This window comes from Gymnoscopelus microlampas, assembly GCF_963454915.1.
Source record: "Gymnoscopelus microlampas genome assembly, chromosome: 24".
In the NCBI taxonomy this organism is placed as follows: domain Eukaryota; kingdom Metazoa; phylum Chordata; class Actinopteri; order Myctophiformes; family Myctophidae; genus Gymnoscopelus; species Gymnoscopelus microlampas.
Window position 1 is genome coordinate 237,380 of NC_139961.1, and position 17,500 is coordinate 254,879.

The 17,500-nt window shown below is 39.5% G+C and overlaps 3 protein-coding genes across 5 annotated transcripts in view; 1 reads left to right on the top strand and 2 right to left on the bottom strand.

Moving 5' to 3' along the window:
* Positions 1-50, bottom strand: part of zdbf2 (zinc finger, DBF-type containing 2) — a 31,345-nt gene extending 31,295 nt beyond the window's left edge. For all 3 annotated transcript variants that reach the window (XM_084051332.1, XM_084051331.1, XM_084051330.1), the window contains exon 1: positions 3-50. In XM_084051332.1, the coding sequence (XP_083907458.1) occupies positions 3-39 (37 nt within the window). In that variant the 5' untranslated portion in view covers positions 40-50. The remainder of the gene's footprint in view (positions 1-2) is intronic.
* Positions 1-17,500, top strand: part of LOC311041025 (target of Nesh-SH3-like) — a gene marked incomplete at its 5' end in the record, with an annotated part of 759,687 nt that overhangs the window by 235,652 nt on the left and 506,535 nt on the right. The gene's annotated exons all lie outside the window — the stretch shown is intronic.
* Positions 12,606-17,500, bottom strand: part of xdh (xanthine dehydrogenase) — a gene marked incomplete at its 5' end in the record, with an annotated part of 71,530 nt that continues 66,635 nt past the window's right edge. The window contains 2 exons of the mRNA XM_084051400.1: positions 12,606-12,795; positions 13,632-13,799. Of these exons, the coding sequence (XP_083907526.1) occupies positions 12,745-12,795; positions 13,632-13,799 (219 nt within the window). The 3' untranslated portion in view covers positions 12,606-12,744. The remainder of the gene's footprint in view (positions 12,796-13,631; positions 13,800-17,500) is intronic.

Consider the following 17,500-nt stretch of genomic DNA (forward strand, 5'->3'; position numbering starts at 1 on the left):
ACCATCCCCAGGGGGGGTGCAGCGGTCAGAAGCCGGCATGCTGAGTTGTACATCTGAAAGATAATACATACATAAATAAATAAACATGATACATGAATAAATATGAATCAGTGATTAATGTCTCTTTTTTCTGTTTCATTTCATTGTGCCTTATATAACAATCTGTCATCTAATACAGGGGTTTTCAACCAGTGGTCCGGGGACCACCAGTGGTCCTTGAGGGGGTTCCAGGGGGTCCCCAGCCAAATTAATAATTAGGAACCAAATGGACCCTTATATGTCTCTAACGGGTCCATTTGGTTCCATTTGTACACTCTCAGAGTTACATGAACACTAATTAATGATGATACAGTGTAGATTGGGACCCTCAAGAAATCTAAATGGTTGAGTCCCTGGCATATTTTGTCAAATGGGGGTCCGTGGGCTAATATGTGTCAATTTGGGGGTCCTTGACGCGAAAAAGGTTGAAAACCACTGATCTAATACATTATTATTATTATTATTATTATTATTATTATTATTATTATTATTATTATCATTATTACTATTCTTATTTATATTATTATTATTATTATTATTTCTGCCTCACCTCTAATGTGGCTAAAAGACACTAGAGGTGAATCTTTCCAAATAGCTGATGATTTGTTTATTTTAACATCTACTCAGGCTTCTGTTTCACCTCAGAGACTTTTTAAAACTGATTGATGCGATATTTACATATTTTATCAGACACACCCCCTTCCTTTATAAACCCTTTGTAACTTCAAACTAATTTTAACCATTTTAGATTCATTAAAACACACGTCTCTGCTTCTAGTGACTGATATTGTCCTTCTAATGAACGTTAGACTCATTAAAACACACGTCTCTGCTTCTAGTGACTGATATTGTCCTTCTAATGAATGTTAGACTCATTAAAACACACGTCTCTGCTTCTAGTGACTGATATTGTCCTTCTAATGAATGTTAGACTCATTAAAACACACGTCTCTGCTTCTAGTGAATGATATTGTCCTTCTAATGAATGTTAGACTCATTAAAACACACGTCTCTGCTTCTAGTGACTGATATTGTCCTTCTAATGAATGTTAGACTCATTAAAACACACGTCTCTGCTTCTAGTGACTGATATTGTCTTCTAATGAACGTTAGACTCATTAAAACACACGTCTCTGCTTCTAGTGACTGATATTGTCCTTCTAATGAACGTTAGACTCATTAAAACACACGTCTCTGCTTCTAGTGACTGATATTGTCCTTCTAATGAACGTTAGACTCGTTAAAACGCACGTCTCTGCTTCTAGTGACTGATATTGTCTTCTAATGAACGTTAGACTCGTTAAAACGCACGTCTCTGCTTCTAGTGACTGATATTGTCCTTCTAATGAATGTTAGACTCATTAAAACACACATCTCTGCTTCTAGTGACTGATATTGTCTTCTAATGAACGTTAGACTCATTAAAACACACGTCTCTGCTTCTAGTGACTGATATTGTCCTTCTAATGAACGTTAGACTCATTAAAACACACGTCTCTGCTTCTAGTGACTGATATTGTCCTTCTAATGAACGTTAGACTCATTAAAACACACGTCTCTGCTTCTAGTGACTGATATTGTCCTTCTAATGAATGTTAGACTCATTAAAACACACATCTCTGCTTCTAGTGACTGATATTGTCCTTCTAATGAACGTTAGACTCATTAAAACACACGTCTCTGCTTCTAGTGACTGATATTGTCCTTCTAATGAATGTTAGACTCGTTAAAACACTATAACATAAAAGCAGAGGTGTAAAGTAACTAAGTACATTTACTCAAGTACTATATATTTTTTTACTTTACTGGAGTATTTCAAATATTCAACGGCCCTTGTCGCCCTCGTGTGGACAACATGAGTAAATACAAGTGTAAGTCGTCAATAAATCACTCTAATCATTAAAATATTAAACACGAGATGACGCAACATGGCGCTGGTTTCTACACCATTGGTTCTCAAAGTGGGGTCCGAGGACCCCCAGGGGTACTTGAGGGGGTTCCAGGGGTCCCCAGCTAAATGATGGACAGGAACCAAATGGACCCTTATGGGTCTGTAACTCTGAGAGTGTACAAATGGAACCAAATGGACCCTAACGGGTCCATTTGGTTCCATTTGTACACTCTCTGAGTTACATTAACATTGATTTTACAATGTGAATTGGGGTACAAGTGATAGAAATGCCATTAAATGGGGGTCCGTAGCCCTAATGCATGTCAAACTGTGGGGGTCCTTGAAATTAAAATGGTTGAGAATCGCTGCTAGAGCCTTAAAAATCTTCTCTTATGGGGGGTCCCTGGTATATCTTTTCAAATGGGGGTCCGCAGGCTAATAAGTGTCAATTTGGGGGTCCTTGACATGAAAAAGTTTGAGAACCACTGGTTTAACCATTTCAGCCCCTATTTTATACCTAACGATTTGAAAATAGCCGATTTACAAGCTCACAATTATTTAGCCTTTAACTTCATTGTGTTTAATGTGACGCATTAATTAAACACAATGAAGTTCAAAGCTAAATAAAGGGTTAAGGGTTTAATAGTAAAACATTAAACATAATGAAGTTAAAAGGTAAATAGAGTTAAACAACAAACGAACCTGTGTTTATTTTGGTGGAAAAAACAGAGTGCATTGTGGGAAGCGTCTACGGCGACATAGGGAACATTTTTACCTTTATTTTAAACATCAGGCATATCCTGACTTTGAATTAAATGTACAATCGTTATAATGAATATATAATAATATAATGAATAATAAATGTGATCATATAATTATCATAATTATAATAAATATGACAATACGATTAATATTAAGGGCTTTGTCACCGTTATAACATTTAAACATCAGGCAGCTTTACTTTGAGTTTAATTTATAATACTTATAATAAATATAATATAATTAATCATTATTAATGTCTTTACATTATGAATAAAAACTATATTTCTGTCTTTTATAACGTCATAAACTAAAGGGCTTAATTTACATCATTAAATAACTTTATGAAGAAAAGGTGAATAGTGTATAAATCGTCGATCTACAAGCTCAAACATGTATCGTGACCAGTTTTGAGCTTGTAGATCTGCTATTTACACTATTTAGCAAAATGTTGAGAATATATGAACATTTTTCAACATGACAATTATTATTATGACGATTATTATGATTATGCAATAATAGGCGAAGAGGTGATTATAGACTTACTGTTTTATTTATATTAATTTATATTAAATGACTTTATTGATTTAAACAGCCTGATCATAGAGTTACAGCCTGACAACAATATACAACATATTTAATTATATTTAATATTTAATACAACAACAACATAGAGTTACAGCCTGACAGATGAAATGTCGAGGCAAAAAAACACACCACAGCCACTGTGACGTCATCTGCTGAAACACAATGTTGGTCAGTCTGACCCCTGCTGCTGAGGAGGGGAACTGCACCTTATAGATAGATAGATAGATAGATAGATAGATAGATAGATAGATAGATAGATAGATAGATAGATAGATAGATAGATAGATAGATAGATAGATAGATAGATACATAGACAGATAGACAGATAGACAGATAAACAGATAGATAGATAGATAGTGTTGCTCTGGACGGACAGACAGCAACACTTATGAAATATTTTCATTACCGTGAGCAACAAGCAAGGAAATACTTTGTGTTGTTCATACTTTGGGTCAATGTTCATGTATGTATTAAGTAGCTGTGTAATAAGATATATACATACATACATATATTACACTTAGTTCTTACATGATACATAATACTTAATATTTGGTGAATAATACACGCAATAAGAATTCTGATTCTGAAAAGAAAATAAATTAAAATGAAACTGTTTCATTTCAACTGTCTTGAACAGCACTATAATAGCACACGTACAAGCTACTGGTAAATATCAATTTGGGGGTCCTTGACATGAAAGAGTTTGAGAAACACTACATTGGAACTGAACTGGACATAAATAAAGACCACCATAATTGAAGTACATTTTTGTCAGTTCAGTTTATTTCAGTTCAGTTTATTTTGTATTTATAGTGCAACATCACCCCAAGGGGTCTCTGTGCACTTCACAACAGGTCATACAACAAAAAAAAACACAGTAGCAAAGAAACATAGTAAAATGTGCCCACATGCATGGTCAAACAATCATCATGTGGCAGTGCACGGCTCAAGCAGTGCACAGCTGAAAAAATGACAGGTTAGCAAAAAAAACTTTTTTTTAGAACATGTTAAAAACCACAGGGCAAGAAGAGGTGGTCATAGCAATGAATAAAACTAGGGGGAACCATAATGCAAGGAAAAAAGATGGGGTTTTAGCCTAGATTTAGAAAAAGAGTCCAAAGTAGTAATACGGTGTACATATTAAGAAAAAAAAAACATTAAAATAATGAATAGAAATGATGAAAAAAAAACAGCTGATAGGAGCGAGTATTTACTGAACAATGCCAGTTGTCAAAAACTGTCTAAAGTAGACATTTTAGCCACCTAAACCCCATATTCTCTACAAGGCTTCCCCAGGGGTCCGTACTGTGGCCGTGGAATACATTGGAGTCTATGAGAGCCACGGTGGACCAGCTTAGAACAAACACTTTTTCTGAACGACTGCAACATTTGTGAAATACTCGGGCCAGGAAAATGAAATACTTGGGCCACAGTTTTCTGCTGTGTTGCTTTTCGATGTGTACACTGTCGTTTATTGAGCAATCTAAAGAGCATAAAGTAACCCCCATCTGAAAATGTTTTGTGCCAGGGAGCCCTGTACCATATTTGTGTTGTTAGAATGTTTAAAAAATATTCCAAATTGTATTTCAAGATTTTTTGAAAATTGCAGATCTACAAGCTCACAACGCGACTTATTGTGATTGGTTGATTATTTCTCTCGCAACACTCTCATTGCTCTCACGACGTGAAAGCATACTATCATGACATGGCCACATTTGGGTCATGGCACAGCAAACATGCACAATCTTGTCAAGCCAAGTACAGTCCTCGCCTTCACATGGGAAGCAAAAGCACGCTGGTATGGTGTGACTTAGCATTGTGAACTTGTTGCGTACATTTTCAACAAGCTTCTGCACAGGGATCCTGAGTTGAGTTATCTTCTCGGTCTGCTCCACATCAACCAGATGACATTGTCCATTTGTGTTAGGGGCCGTTACTTCTGCACACATCAGTCCTACACCCTCTTTGATGTTAAATCCACGATCCGCTAACACCAAGTCTCCTTGCTGTAGTCTCGGGAGAAGACCACAGATTACAGCCACTGTCATGTCATCGGCAATACCGGCAAACCCTTTGGAAACGTAAGTGATGGCTCCAAATGGTGCAATGGCAATGAGAAATTTCTGGGTGCGTGCGTGTGTGCTGTGTAGTGGAAATAAGTGGGATATACTCTCTGTAGCAATTTCAAAGCAGTCAATAATAAGCGCACATCGCTTTCCAATCGCCTCCTCAAATTGGTGAGGCATGCTTTCGTAAATGCCCTCTCTCTCTGGCCAAAAAACGAACTCTTGAATCTTTGAAAAAAACAATACATCTATGGTGTTTTTGAATGTGATGGCCGCAGTTGTCGGGTCTATGCAGAACATGTGTGCAAGATGCACGGTTGGCCAATTCAGCCTCAGTCGCATGAGAGTTAAGACAAGCTTTTGGAACTTAGACATCTTTCGGTCAGTCTTTAAGAATTGACACACTCCTGCCAGCACAATCATCAGCATAGTAAAGGATGGAAGCCCAGTGTAGTACTTCACTCTCTCATCGTTGTCTTTAAAGTACTGCTCATCGAATTGCTTTTGGGAGAGGTTTTCCTTCACCGTCCTGTAATCCTCCAACAATCGGTTAATGCCATCACGGCCAAGGCTACATGGATTGCATTCCTGCTCTTCTCCAGTGTTGTCCACCTCTGGCCCTGCCTCATCCACCTCTGATGCATCATCAGATTCATGAGAAGTCGTTGAAGGAGGCTGTGGTACGGCTTCATCCGCCTCTGGCCTCCGTGGAGCAGATGCTACGGACGCAGTGTTGTTCACTTCCTGCATAGACCGCTCAGTGTTGCACAGTGATGCCTTAACTTCTGTGTGTCCCAGGTGTAATGTGGGTGACCAGTCAGTGTCACAGTCAAGCATTTCATTGGCTGGTTTGCCTGAAAAGAACACAGAGATTTGTCTATTAGTTTTGTAGCTATAACGCAGCTATTTAAGCTAAGTTTACTGTGTAATAACAACCAGGTGGCAATGAAGCTCTGCTAGATATGAAGCCAATAAGGAAGTGCTTTTCAGCACTGTGGTTCTCATTAATGGCCTAGAAGGTGTCACTATTTCCCCCCTGTTGGCTGTAGAACAATTACCACGCCATTGATTACAATGGGGATTTGACCGGGCTTTACACTTGATTTTATTACATTTGTACTCATTGTCAAATACTTCAAAGACCCACCAGCGAGGGTGGGTCGTCAGTCAGTAGATAAATAATAGCATTTGTTTCCGTCGCTTTTCGGGCCGAAAGATGGTGGCATCACCGTTTCCTTCGTCCATATTTTGTAGAGTTTGATTGATTGAATGCATTGAATGGGAGATTATCACGTTTTATCAGACCATTGAATGGGCGAAGTAGGCGACCTACTACCTACCCCGCGATTTGTCAGACCATTCATTGGGCGTAATCAGGAGCTACTGACCTACTTTGGAGGCGGAGCAGTCCCCACAACAATATTTACCATTCTGTGCCTATCGGTACATAACTCCAACGGCACTGAGTAGGCTCAGGCGAGCGTCGCACCGCTCAGGACGGCAACTCGGTCGCTTTAGCTCCCTCGGTGGTCCTTCCGCGGGGCTCCAGCTCGCCTGAGACTGCGCGCCTCCGTCATGGTCCGAAACCAAAACAACCAAAACCAAAACCAAAACTGAACTATTTAAGTCATCTCCGTTGGTAGGTCAGTATGTCTTGATAACACCCAATGAATGGTCTGATAAATCGCGGGGTAGGTAGTAGGTCGCCTACTTCACCCATTCAATGGTCTGATAAAACGTGATAATCTCCCATTCAATGCATTGATAGCATCCGAATCAGGGGTTAGGACTTGGACAGGGGCCATTTTTGAAATTGCAGCCTCCTGAAGGTGTATCTTTAGGGCATTTTTGAAAGTGAGTAGGGTTTTACACTCCTTTACTCCTTTTGGTAGGGCATTCCACATTTTGACTGATATTGTCCTTCTAATGAATGTTAGACTCGTTAAAACACTATAACATAAAAGCAGAGGTGTAAAGTAACTAAGTACATTTACTCAAGTACTATATATTTTTTTACTTTACTGGAGTATTTCAAATATTCAACGGCCCTTGTCGCCCTCGTGTGGACAACATGAGTAAATACAAGTGTAAGTCGTCAATAAATCACTCTAATCATTAAAATATTAAACACGAGATGACGCAACATGGCGCTGGTTTCTACACCATTGGTTCTCAAAGTGGGGTCCGAGGACCCCCAGGGGTACTTGAGGGGGTTCCAGGGGTCCCCAGCTAAATGATGGACAGGAACCAAATGGACCCTTATGGGTCTGTAACTCTGAGAGTGTACAAATGGAACCAAATGGACCCTAACGGGTCCATTTGGTTCCATTTGTACACTCTCTGAGTTACATTAACATTGATTTTACAATGTGAATTGGGGTACAAGTGATAGAAATGCCATTAAATGGGGGTCCGTAGCCCTAATGCATGTCAAACTGTGGGGGTCCTTGAAATTAAAATGGTTGAGAATCGCTGCTAGAGCCTTAAAAATCTTCTCTTATGGGGGGTCCCTGGTATATCTTTTCAAATGGGGGTCCGCAGGCTAATAAGTGTCAATTTGGGGGTCCTTGACATGAAAAAGTTTGAGAACCACTGGTTTAACCATTTCAGCCCCTATTTTATACCTAACGATTTGAAAATAGCCGATTTACAAGCTCACAATTATTTAGCCTTTAACTTCATTGTGTTTAATGCGACGCATTAATTAAACACAATGAAGTTCAAAGCTAAATAAAGGGTTAAGGGTTTAATAGTAAAACATTAAACATAATGAAGTTAAAAGGTAAATAGAGTTAAACAACAAACGAACCTGCGTTTATTTTGGTGGAAAAAACAGAGTGCATTGTGGGAAGCGTCTACGGCGACATAGGGAACATTTTTACCTTTATTTTAAACATCAGGCATATCCTGACTTTGAATTAAATGTACAATCGTTATAATGAATATATAATAATATAATGAATAATAAATGTGATCATATAATTATCATAATTATAATAAATATGACAATACGATTAATATTAAGGGCTTTGTCACCGTTATAACATTTAAACATCAGGCAGCTTTACTTTGAGTTTAATTTATAATACTTATAATAAATATAATATAATTAATCATTATTAATGTCTTTACATTATGAATAAAAACTATATTTCTGTCTTTTATAACGTCATAAACTAAAGGGCTTAATTTACATCATTAAATAACTTTATGAAGAAAAGGTGAATAGTGTATAAATCGTCGATCTACAAGCTCAAACATGTATCGTGACCAGTTTTGAGCTTGTAGATCTGCTATTTACACTATTTAGCAAAATGTTGAGAATATATGAACATTTTTCAACATGACAATTATTATTATGACGATTATTATGATTATGCAATAATAGGCGAAGAGGTGATTATAGACTTACTGTTTTATTTATATTAATTTATATTAAATGACTTTATTGATTTAAACAGCCTGATCATAGAGTTACAGCCTGACAACAATATACAACATATTTAATTATATTTAATATTTAATACAACAACAACATAGAGTTACAGCCTGACAGATGAAATGTTGAGGCAAAAAAACACACCACAGCTACTGTGACGTCATCTGCTGAAACACAATGTTGGTCAGTCTGACCCCTGCTGCTGAGGAGGGGAACTGCACCTTATAGATAGATAGATAGATAGATAGATAGATAGATAGATAGATAGATAGATAGATAGATAGATAGATAGATAGATACATAGACAGATAGACAGATAGACAGATAGACAGATAGATAGATAGATAGTGTTGCTCTGGACGGACAGACAGCAACACTTATGAAATATTTTCATTACCGTGAGCAACAAGCAAGGAAATACTTTGTTTTGTTCATACTTTGGGTCAATGTTCATGTATGTATTAAGTAGCTGTGTAATAAGATATATACATACATACATATATTACACTTAGTTCTTACATGATACATAATACTTAATATTTGGTGAATAATACACGCAATAAGAATTCTGATTCTGAAAAGAAAAGAAATTAAAATGAAACTGTTTCATTTCAACTGTCTTGTAGATCTGCTATTTTTGGCAAAGAGTTATAGGTGTAGAGGGAGAAAAGAGCAGCAAAAGTATATCTGAAACACCATTCTATACAATATAGAGGGGGTCCCTGCTTCATCTCTCTCTCTCAGCTAGAGGGTCCTTGGCCTGAAAACGTTGAAGACCCCTGCATTATACAATATATGCTGTACCACCCCCCAACGGGGGTCCCTGGCCTGAAAACGTTTAAGACCCCTATGACTGCCACATTTCTGTGCCCTTGTATTAGGTGTTACAGTGAATAATAAATCTACAGAATGAATATATGCTTCCAAAAAAGATGCACACCTTAAAGGATTTGTCTCTCAATGATCAAGTTATTTGAAACTTGTCCGCCATCTAATCCTATCATGTAATCATCCAACTATATTACATCTATGGTCTTGTATAAGATCATCCTGAACATTCCTCAAAGCCCCTTTGTTTAACTCATCACCCTATATCGGTTACATTCATCAAACAGGTGGTATACCTAGTTTGTGTAATCTGAATCAGAACAGAAAGTCAAGACTAGTGTATAAATTATGTTAACACACATTGTTAGCACACAATCACACACAAACCTGAAAATAAGTATATTTAAAACCAAATCTTATCAGATGGGGGTTTGTGGACAAATACATGTTAATCTGCGGGTCCTTTTGTCGAAGCAGAAGCAGTACTCCCTGTCATCGTCGAGAAGGTGAAGGTGGCAAACGAAGAAGACTACGTCCTCACACTCTATGGGAAATGAAATCACTGAGTCTGAAGGGACAGCAGTTAAATAAATAATCTTTATTTATATTTCTAATCAAAGTTACAATTGTGTCCTTTCATCAGACTCCCATGAACTACCAAAACACAAAGTACAAAGTAACCAATAACGAAAATCATACCAAACATTAAAAACACTTACAATCAGCCCATCGTAACTGAAATAAAGAAAGTACAATAGTCAAGGGAACCAATAAACTCTTGTGCTCTGCTGGGGTGCTGGGGGGAATAGCCGAGAGCTGGCTACAGCTCCTCTTTATAGTGTCAGGCTCCAATCACACATGAGCTGAGAAGGGGAGTGACAGGTGTCTAGCCAAGACCAGGTCAGCATAGACACTAGGACAAATAATCATTAGTGAACACATAAGCATAGAAAGACTGTAGACCGAGGTGTTAATATTTGGAATTAACATAATGCTTTATCGAGAGTGAGAGCTACTGTGATTGTACAGTAGCTTCTCATACTATTGATAAGGCAGATTACCTTACAATCAAAGATATATGACAACTATTATAATATAATAGAAGAGAACTAATAGCAGATATATGACAACTATTATAATAGAAGCTATATTATAACTAATATAGAACAGTGGTTCTCAAACTTTTTCATGTCAAGGACCCCCAAATTGACACTTATTAGCCCGTGGACCCCTATTTGAATAGATATGCCAAGGACCCCCATAAGAGAAGATTTTTACGGCTCTAGCAGTGATTCTCAACCATTTTAATTTCAAAGGACCCCCCAGTTTGACATGCATTAGGGCTACGGACCCCCATTTAATGGCATTTCTATCTCTGGGACCCCAATTCATATTGTAAAATCAATGTTAATGTAACTCTGAGAGTGTACAAATTGAACCAAATGGACCCGTTAGGGTCCATTTGGTTCCATTTGTACACTCTCAGAGTTACAGACCCATAAGGGTCCATTTGGTTCCATTTGTACACTCTCAGAGTTACAGACCCATAAGGGTCCATTTGGTTCCTGTCCATCATTTAGCTGGGGACCCCCTGGAACCCCCTCAAGTACCCCTGGGGGTCCCCGGACCCCACTTTGAGAACCATGGATGTAGAAGAATATATGAAAACTATTACAATATGATAGTTATAGATAGTACTGGACAGTACTGCCCTCCAACACTAGATGGCCCCGTTTCACTGCAGCTATGAACAAACCGGAGTCCAGTAGAAATTGTTCTCATTTTAACTTTTATTCTAATCAGTAAAACATGAATTAGTAATTTATTCTAATGAGTAAAACATGAATAATTAATCATTTATTCTAATGAGTAAAACATGAATAATTAATCATTTATTCTAATGAGTAAAAACATGAATAATTAATCATTTGTTCTAATGAGTAAAACAAGAATAATTAATCATTTATTCTAATGAGTAAAACATGAACAATTAATCATTTATTCTAATGAGTAAAACATGAATAATTAACCATTTATTCTAATCAGTAAAAACATGATTAATTTACTAACCAACCAACCAGAGACTTGAGTCATTTTACAACAAACATTTATAATTCACTGTGAATGTGATCAAACTGAATATAAATACATGTATTATTAGAACTGGGGACCCCCCCTGGGGACCCCCCCAGGGACGTGCACAGATAGACTCTAGGTGGTGCTAGAGCAACCTGCCCTTTGCCCTCTTGACCAGAAGTGCCCTTCTTTTTTCTCCAGTTTACAGCAGGGGTCTTCAACAGGGGGGTCCGGGGACCCTAGGGGGTCCTCAGAGTTACTACAGGGGGTCCGCCAAATCTTTATGTGATATGATTTTTCTTTTTTACCATAACCACTCGAAACCTAGCATCCCTTTTCTGAGGAGAACTTTAGCCAAAAATAGCAGATCTACAAGCTCACAACGCCTCGCGCTGCGAGGCGTTGTGAGCTTGTAGATCTGCTATTTTTGGCAAAGAGGTATAGGTGTAGAGGGAAAAAAGAGCAGACCAAGTCAACAAAAAAAAGTATAATTTACTTGAGCACCTGCCCCTCAAAATGTCTGTGCACGCCACTGGACCCCCCCTCTTTCCTGCCTCTTTCTTAGGTACTATTTGCAATGTTTGACCTACAGCTTGTTGATTACTTTTGTAATCACAGTAATGGCTTTATTAATGAATAAAAAATAATTTTAGAGGAATTTAAAGGTCTTAATAAGTCATTAAGTTGTAACTTTATAAATGTGCAGATACCCTGTATATATCACAATTATTACATTAGCGTCCAGTAGTGGAAAAAGTACTCAAAATTCTTATTTAAGTAAAAGTATCAATACTGCAGTGTAGAAATACTCTGTTACGATATATATGTAATTAGAGTAAATATACAGTATGATCTGTATATGTAATTAGAGTAAATATAAAGTATATTTGAGTAAATATACTCACAGTGGGCCATACGGACCATTTGAAAGATTTTCAAAATTTTACTTTTTTTTTCAAATAAAATATAAATATTTTTTCATTTTCATTCCAGGAACGCTGTGATTGGATGACCTCTTAGACTTGGACTGCCCTGGAACGCTGTGATTGGATGACCTCTTAGACTTGGACCGCCCAGGGGGTGTAAGACCCGGGTTCTGCAGGAGGACACTGAGACAGACAGACAGACAGACAGACAGACAGACAGACAGACAGACAGACAGACAGACAGACAGACAGACAGGCAGACAGACAGTTACACAGACAGACAGACAGACAGACAGACAGACAGACAGACAGACAGACAGACAGACAGACAGACAGTTACACAGACAGACAGACAGACAGGCAGGCAGACAGACAGACAGACAGGCAGACAGACAGACAGACAGACAGACAGACAGACAGACAGACAGACAGACAGGCAAACAGTTACACAGACAGACAGTTACACAGACAGACAGACAGACAGACAGACAGACAGACAGACAGACAGTTACACAGACAGACAGACAGACAGACAGACAGACAGACAGACAGACAGACAGACAGACAGACAGACAGACAGACAGGCAGGCAGACAGACAGACAGTTACATAGACAGACAGGCAGGCAGACAGACAGACAGACAGACAGACAGACAGACAGACAGACAGACAGACAGACAGACAGTTACACAGACAGACAGGCAGACAGTTACACAGACAGACAGACAGACAGACAGACAGACAGACAGACAGACAGATTGATTAACTTTAAAGAGGCTCAAATGTACAAAAACACACTTTGGTTTCATTTTTTTAGCCCAGAAATAGCCGATCTACAAGCTAAGATCTGTGAGCTTGTAGATCTACAAGCTCATAGATCTGTGAGCTTGTAGATCTTAGTTTTTTTCGGTTTATTTCCGCTCCGTATAGGGTTAGGGTCAGAGTTCAGAGGTGAAAGGTGACAGTACCAGCTTGGTGAAGCGGTTAGGGTCAGAGTTCAGAGGTGAAAGGTGACAGTACCAGCTTGGTGAAGCGGTCTACACAGGCGTTGCGTATCCTCTCGGGCGTAGCGGGAGAGTCCAGTCTGAACGGCCCAGAGACGCCGCTGGCCTCGCGCGCTGCCAGGACCCCGTCTTTGATGGCATAGAACACTGACGCTGCCAGGAACAGAGGAGGCTCTCCCACCGCCTGTACATAAAGATAAATACATATATAAATATATACACACACATTAAATAAATACATAGAATACTGACGCTGCCAGGAACAGAGGAGGCTCTCCCACCGCCTGTACATAAAGATAAATACATATATAAATATATACACACACATTACATAAATACATTTAATCACTTTGGGAAATCCAACCACCTGGCCGTGCTTCTACTCCCTGCCTTTAAGCAGAAAGTGAAGTGTGAGCAGCCCACAGTGAGATCGGTACAGTGCTGGTCCACAAGACACGTTACCAAACTCCAGGGCTGCCTTGACGCGACAGATTGGACCATTTTCAAGGACTCTGCCACGAGTCTGGACGAATACGCTGATACTGTCACCGGCTACGTCAAGTTCTGTGTGGATAACTGCATTCCGGTACGTTCCGTTCGCTCCTATCCCAACCAGAAGCCATGGATGAACAATGATATACGCATTAAACTGGGGGAGCGCACCATCGCTTTCAAATCCGGGGACGATGAACGCTACAAACGATCCAGGCACGAACTGAGAAAGGCTATCAAAGCTGCGAAGGGACAGTACAGGGACAAATTGGAACACAACTACAGCGGTTGTGACTCGCGGCGAATGTGGAGCGGACTGCAGGCAGTTACGGGCTATAAACCCAAGTCAGGCTCAATCACTGACACCTCTGCGTCTTTACCGGACGAGCTGAATAACGTTTTTTGCCCGCTTCGAGGCTCACAACATGGACTCGGATACAACGGAGCAGAGCTCACCTGAGGCGGTGGACCTACAGGTGACGCAGAGGACTGTGAGTAAAGAGTTCAAAAAAGTTAAGGCTCATAAAGCCGCAGGGCCAGATGGAACAGCCTCTCGTGTCCTTAAGACATGCTATAACCAGCTGTCATGGGTCTATACCGACATATTTAACCTGTCCCTGTCATTGTGTGTGGTGCCATTATGTTTTAAAAAAAACAGTAATTGTGCCCATCGCCAAGAAAAAACCTGTTACCTGTCTCAACGATTATAGACCTGTTGCTCTGACTTCTGTTCTCATGAAATGCCTGGAGAGATTTGTTATTTCTTATATCAAGAGCATCATTCCTGCTAGCATTGATCCATTACAGTTCGCTTACTGTTCAAATAGATCTGTGGACGACGCAATCTCTCTTGCTTTACACACTGCCCTGGTACACCTTGAAAAGAAAAACTCTTATGTCAGACTACTGTTCATAGACTATAGTTCCGCATTCAACACTATTGTACCATCTAAATTAGTGTTGAAACTCAGTGGCCTTGGTGTGGGCAGCTCCATCTGTAATTAATGGCTATTTGATTTTCTGACAGGCAGGCCCCAGTGTGTACGCATAGGAGAGAGATGCTCATCCACAATTCTCACCAGAACCGGTGTGCCCCAAGGCTGCTGCCTCGGTCCTCTGTTGTACAGTTTGTTTATCCTTTGATTGTGTCGCCAGATGTGGGAATAACAGCATAATTACATTTGCGGATGATACCACAGTGATCGGTTTAATAACCGACGGTGATGAGAGGGCCTATAGGAGGGAGATAGAAGATCTAACTCTATGGCGCGATAACAACAACCTCTCACTTAACACCAATAAGACCAGAGAAATCATTGTAGACTTTAGGAAGTCCAAAGGTATCCACACCCCCATTTCCATCAAAGGGTCATCTGTCGACATAGTTGATGACTTTAAATTCCTGGGCATACACATCACAGACACATTCACATGGTTACTCAATACCGAGTACATCCTCGAGAAGGCGCAGCAGCGACTGTACTTTCTGAGGCGCCTTAAAAAATTTGGCTTAAAGGACAACTTTGTTTTTTTACAACCAAGGTTTATATTTTAGTTTAGTTTAATTAAAGTAAATTAAAGATGAGTGTCATTTTTCTTTTCATTTACTGCTTTCTATAGTTTCTGCATTCTGTCCGGTGGCTAAATATGCATTTTTTACACAATAAAAAAGGTCCTGTGGTCTTTGATGGCCAGCTGTGAGTTATTGGGGGCTAGAAGAGCTACTGTAAATAATAATCAAGAAAACACCGGGTTATTGTGTAAAAAAAATACATATTTAGCCACCGGACAGAATGCCCCCGCCCACTGTAAAAAATATCGCAAAAATTGCTAAAACTATAGAAAGCAGTACATTAAAATGTTTTAACACTCTATTTTTATTTACTTTTATTACAATCTAAAACATGAAACCTTGGTTGTAAAAAAACAAAGTTGTCCTTTAAGTACAAAAGGACTAGTGAACTTTAATCGATGTATAATCGAAAGTGTCTTAACTGGCTGTATCACAGTGTGGTACGGTAACACGACCGCTCAGGAGGACCGTTAAAACAGCAGCTAAAATCATCGGTAGCACAGAACTACCCAGTCTCCGTAACATCTACACCACTCGTTGTATGACAAAAAGCCCACAACATCATTAAAGACACCAGCCATCCCACAAACACCCTGTTCAAACAACTCCCTTCCAAAAAAACGCTACCAGAGCATCAAATCTCACACCAACCCGTCTCAGTAACAGTTTCTTCCCCCAGGCGGTCAGGCTGCTGAACAGCTGACCCTGAACTGTTTTGCACTGTATGGTCATTCACTTGCACTTCCTTTGTGTTTTGTTTTTAGCGGTGCAGCCGCTCTACATTTGACCGTGTCTGTGTGTTATGTCCGTCCGTCCGTCCGTCCGGATGTGCACGAGAAGCAACACAATACAAACCACATGAACGCAGTGTGCAATTTCCGTGAAACTTTCCACGCATATTCCCACTAGGCCCAGGAAGAATTGCCCCCCTTTTCACATTGCCCTGTTATAGCGCCACCAGGAGGCCAGCCTTGCAATGAATTTACCTGGGATTTAACATTGTTTCTCTAGTTCATATATAGCCCAATTAAATAAACTCATCAAAGGCACCGCTTCCTTCACACAGGGTTTCTTTGCACTATAGATGTTGTCTATGTACTGTGTATGTAAGACTGAGAATGCTCCGAGCAAAACAATTTTCATTGTATTCATACTTGTATTTATACATATGACAAATAAACCTGAATCTGAATCTGAGTCTCTGATCAGACAGGTTGATATGAGCAGGTGCTCTGAGTCTCTAATTAGACAGGTTGATATGAGCAGGTGCTCTGAGTCTCTGATCAGACAGGTTGATATGAGCAGGTGCTCTGAGTCTCTAATTAGACAGGTTGATATGAGCAGGTGTTCTGAGTCTTTGATTAGACAGGTTGATAGGAGCAGGTGTTCTGAGTCTTTGATTAGACAGGTTGATATGAGCAGGTGTTCTGAGTCTTTGATTAGACAGGTTGATATGAGCAGGTGCTCTGAGTCTCTGATCAGACAGGTTGATATGAGCAGGTGTTCTGAGTCTCTGATTAGACAGGTTGATATGAGCAGGTGCTCTGAGTCTCTGATCAGACAGGTTGATATGAGCAGGTGCTCTGAGTCTCTGATTAGACAGGTTGATATGAGCAGGTGCTCTGAGTCTCTGATCAGACAGGTTGATATGAGCAGGTGCTCTGAGTCTCTGATTAGACAGGTTGATATGAGCAGGTGCTCTGAGTCTCTGATTAGACAGGTTGATATGAGCAGGTGCTCTGAGTCTCTGATTAGACAGGTTGATATGAGCAGGTGCTCTGAGTCTTTGATTAGACAGGTTGATATGAGCAGGTGTTCTG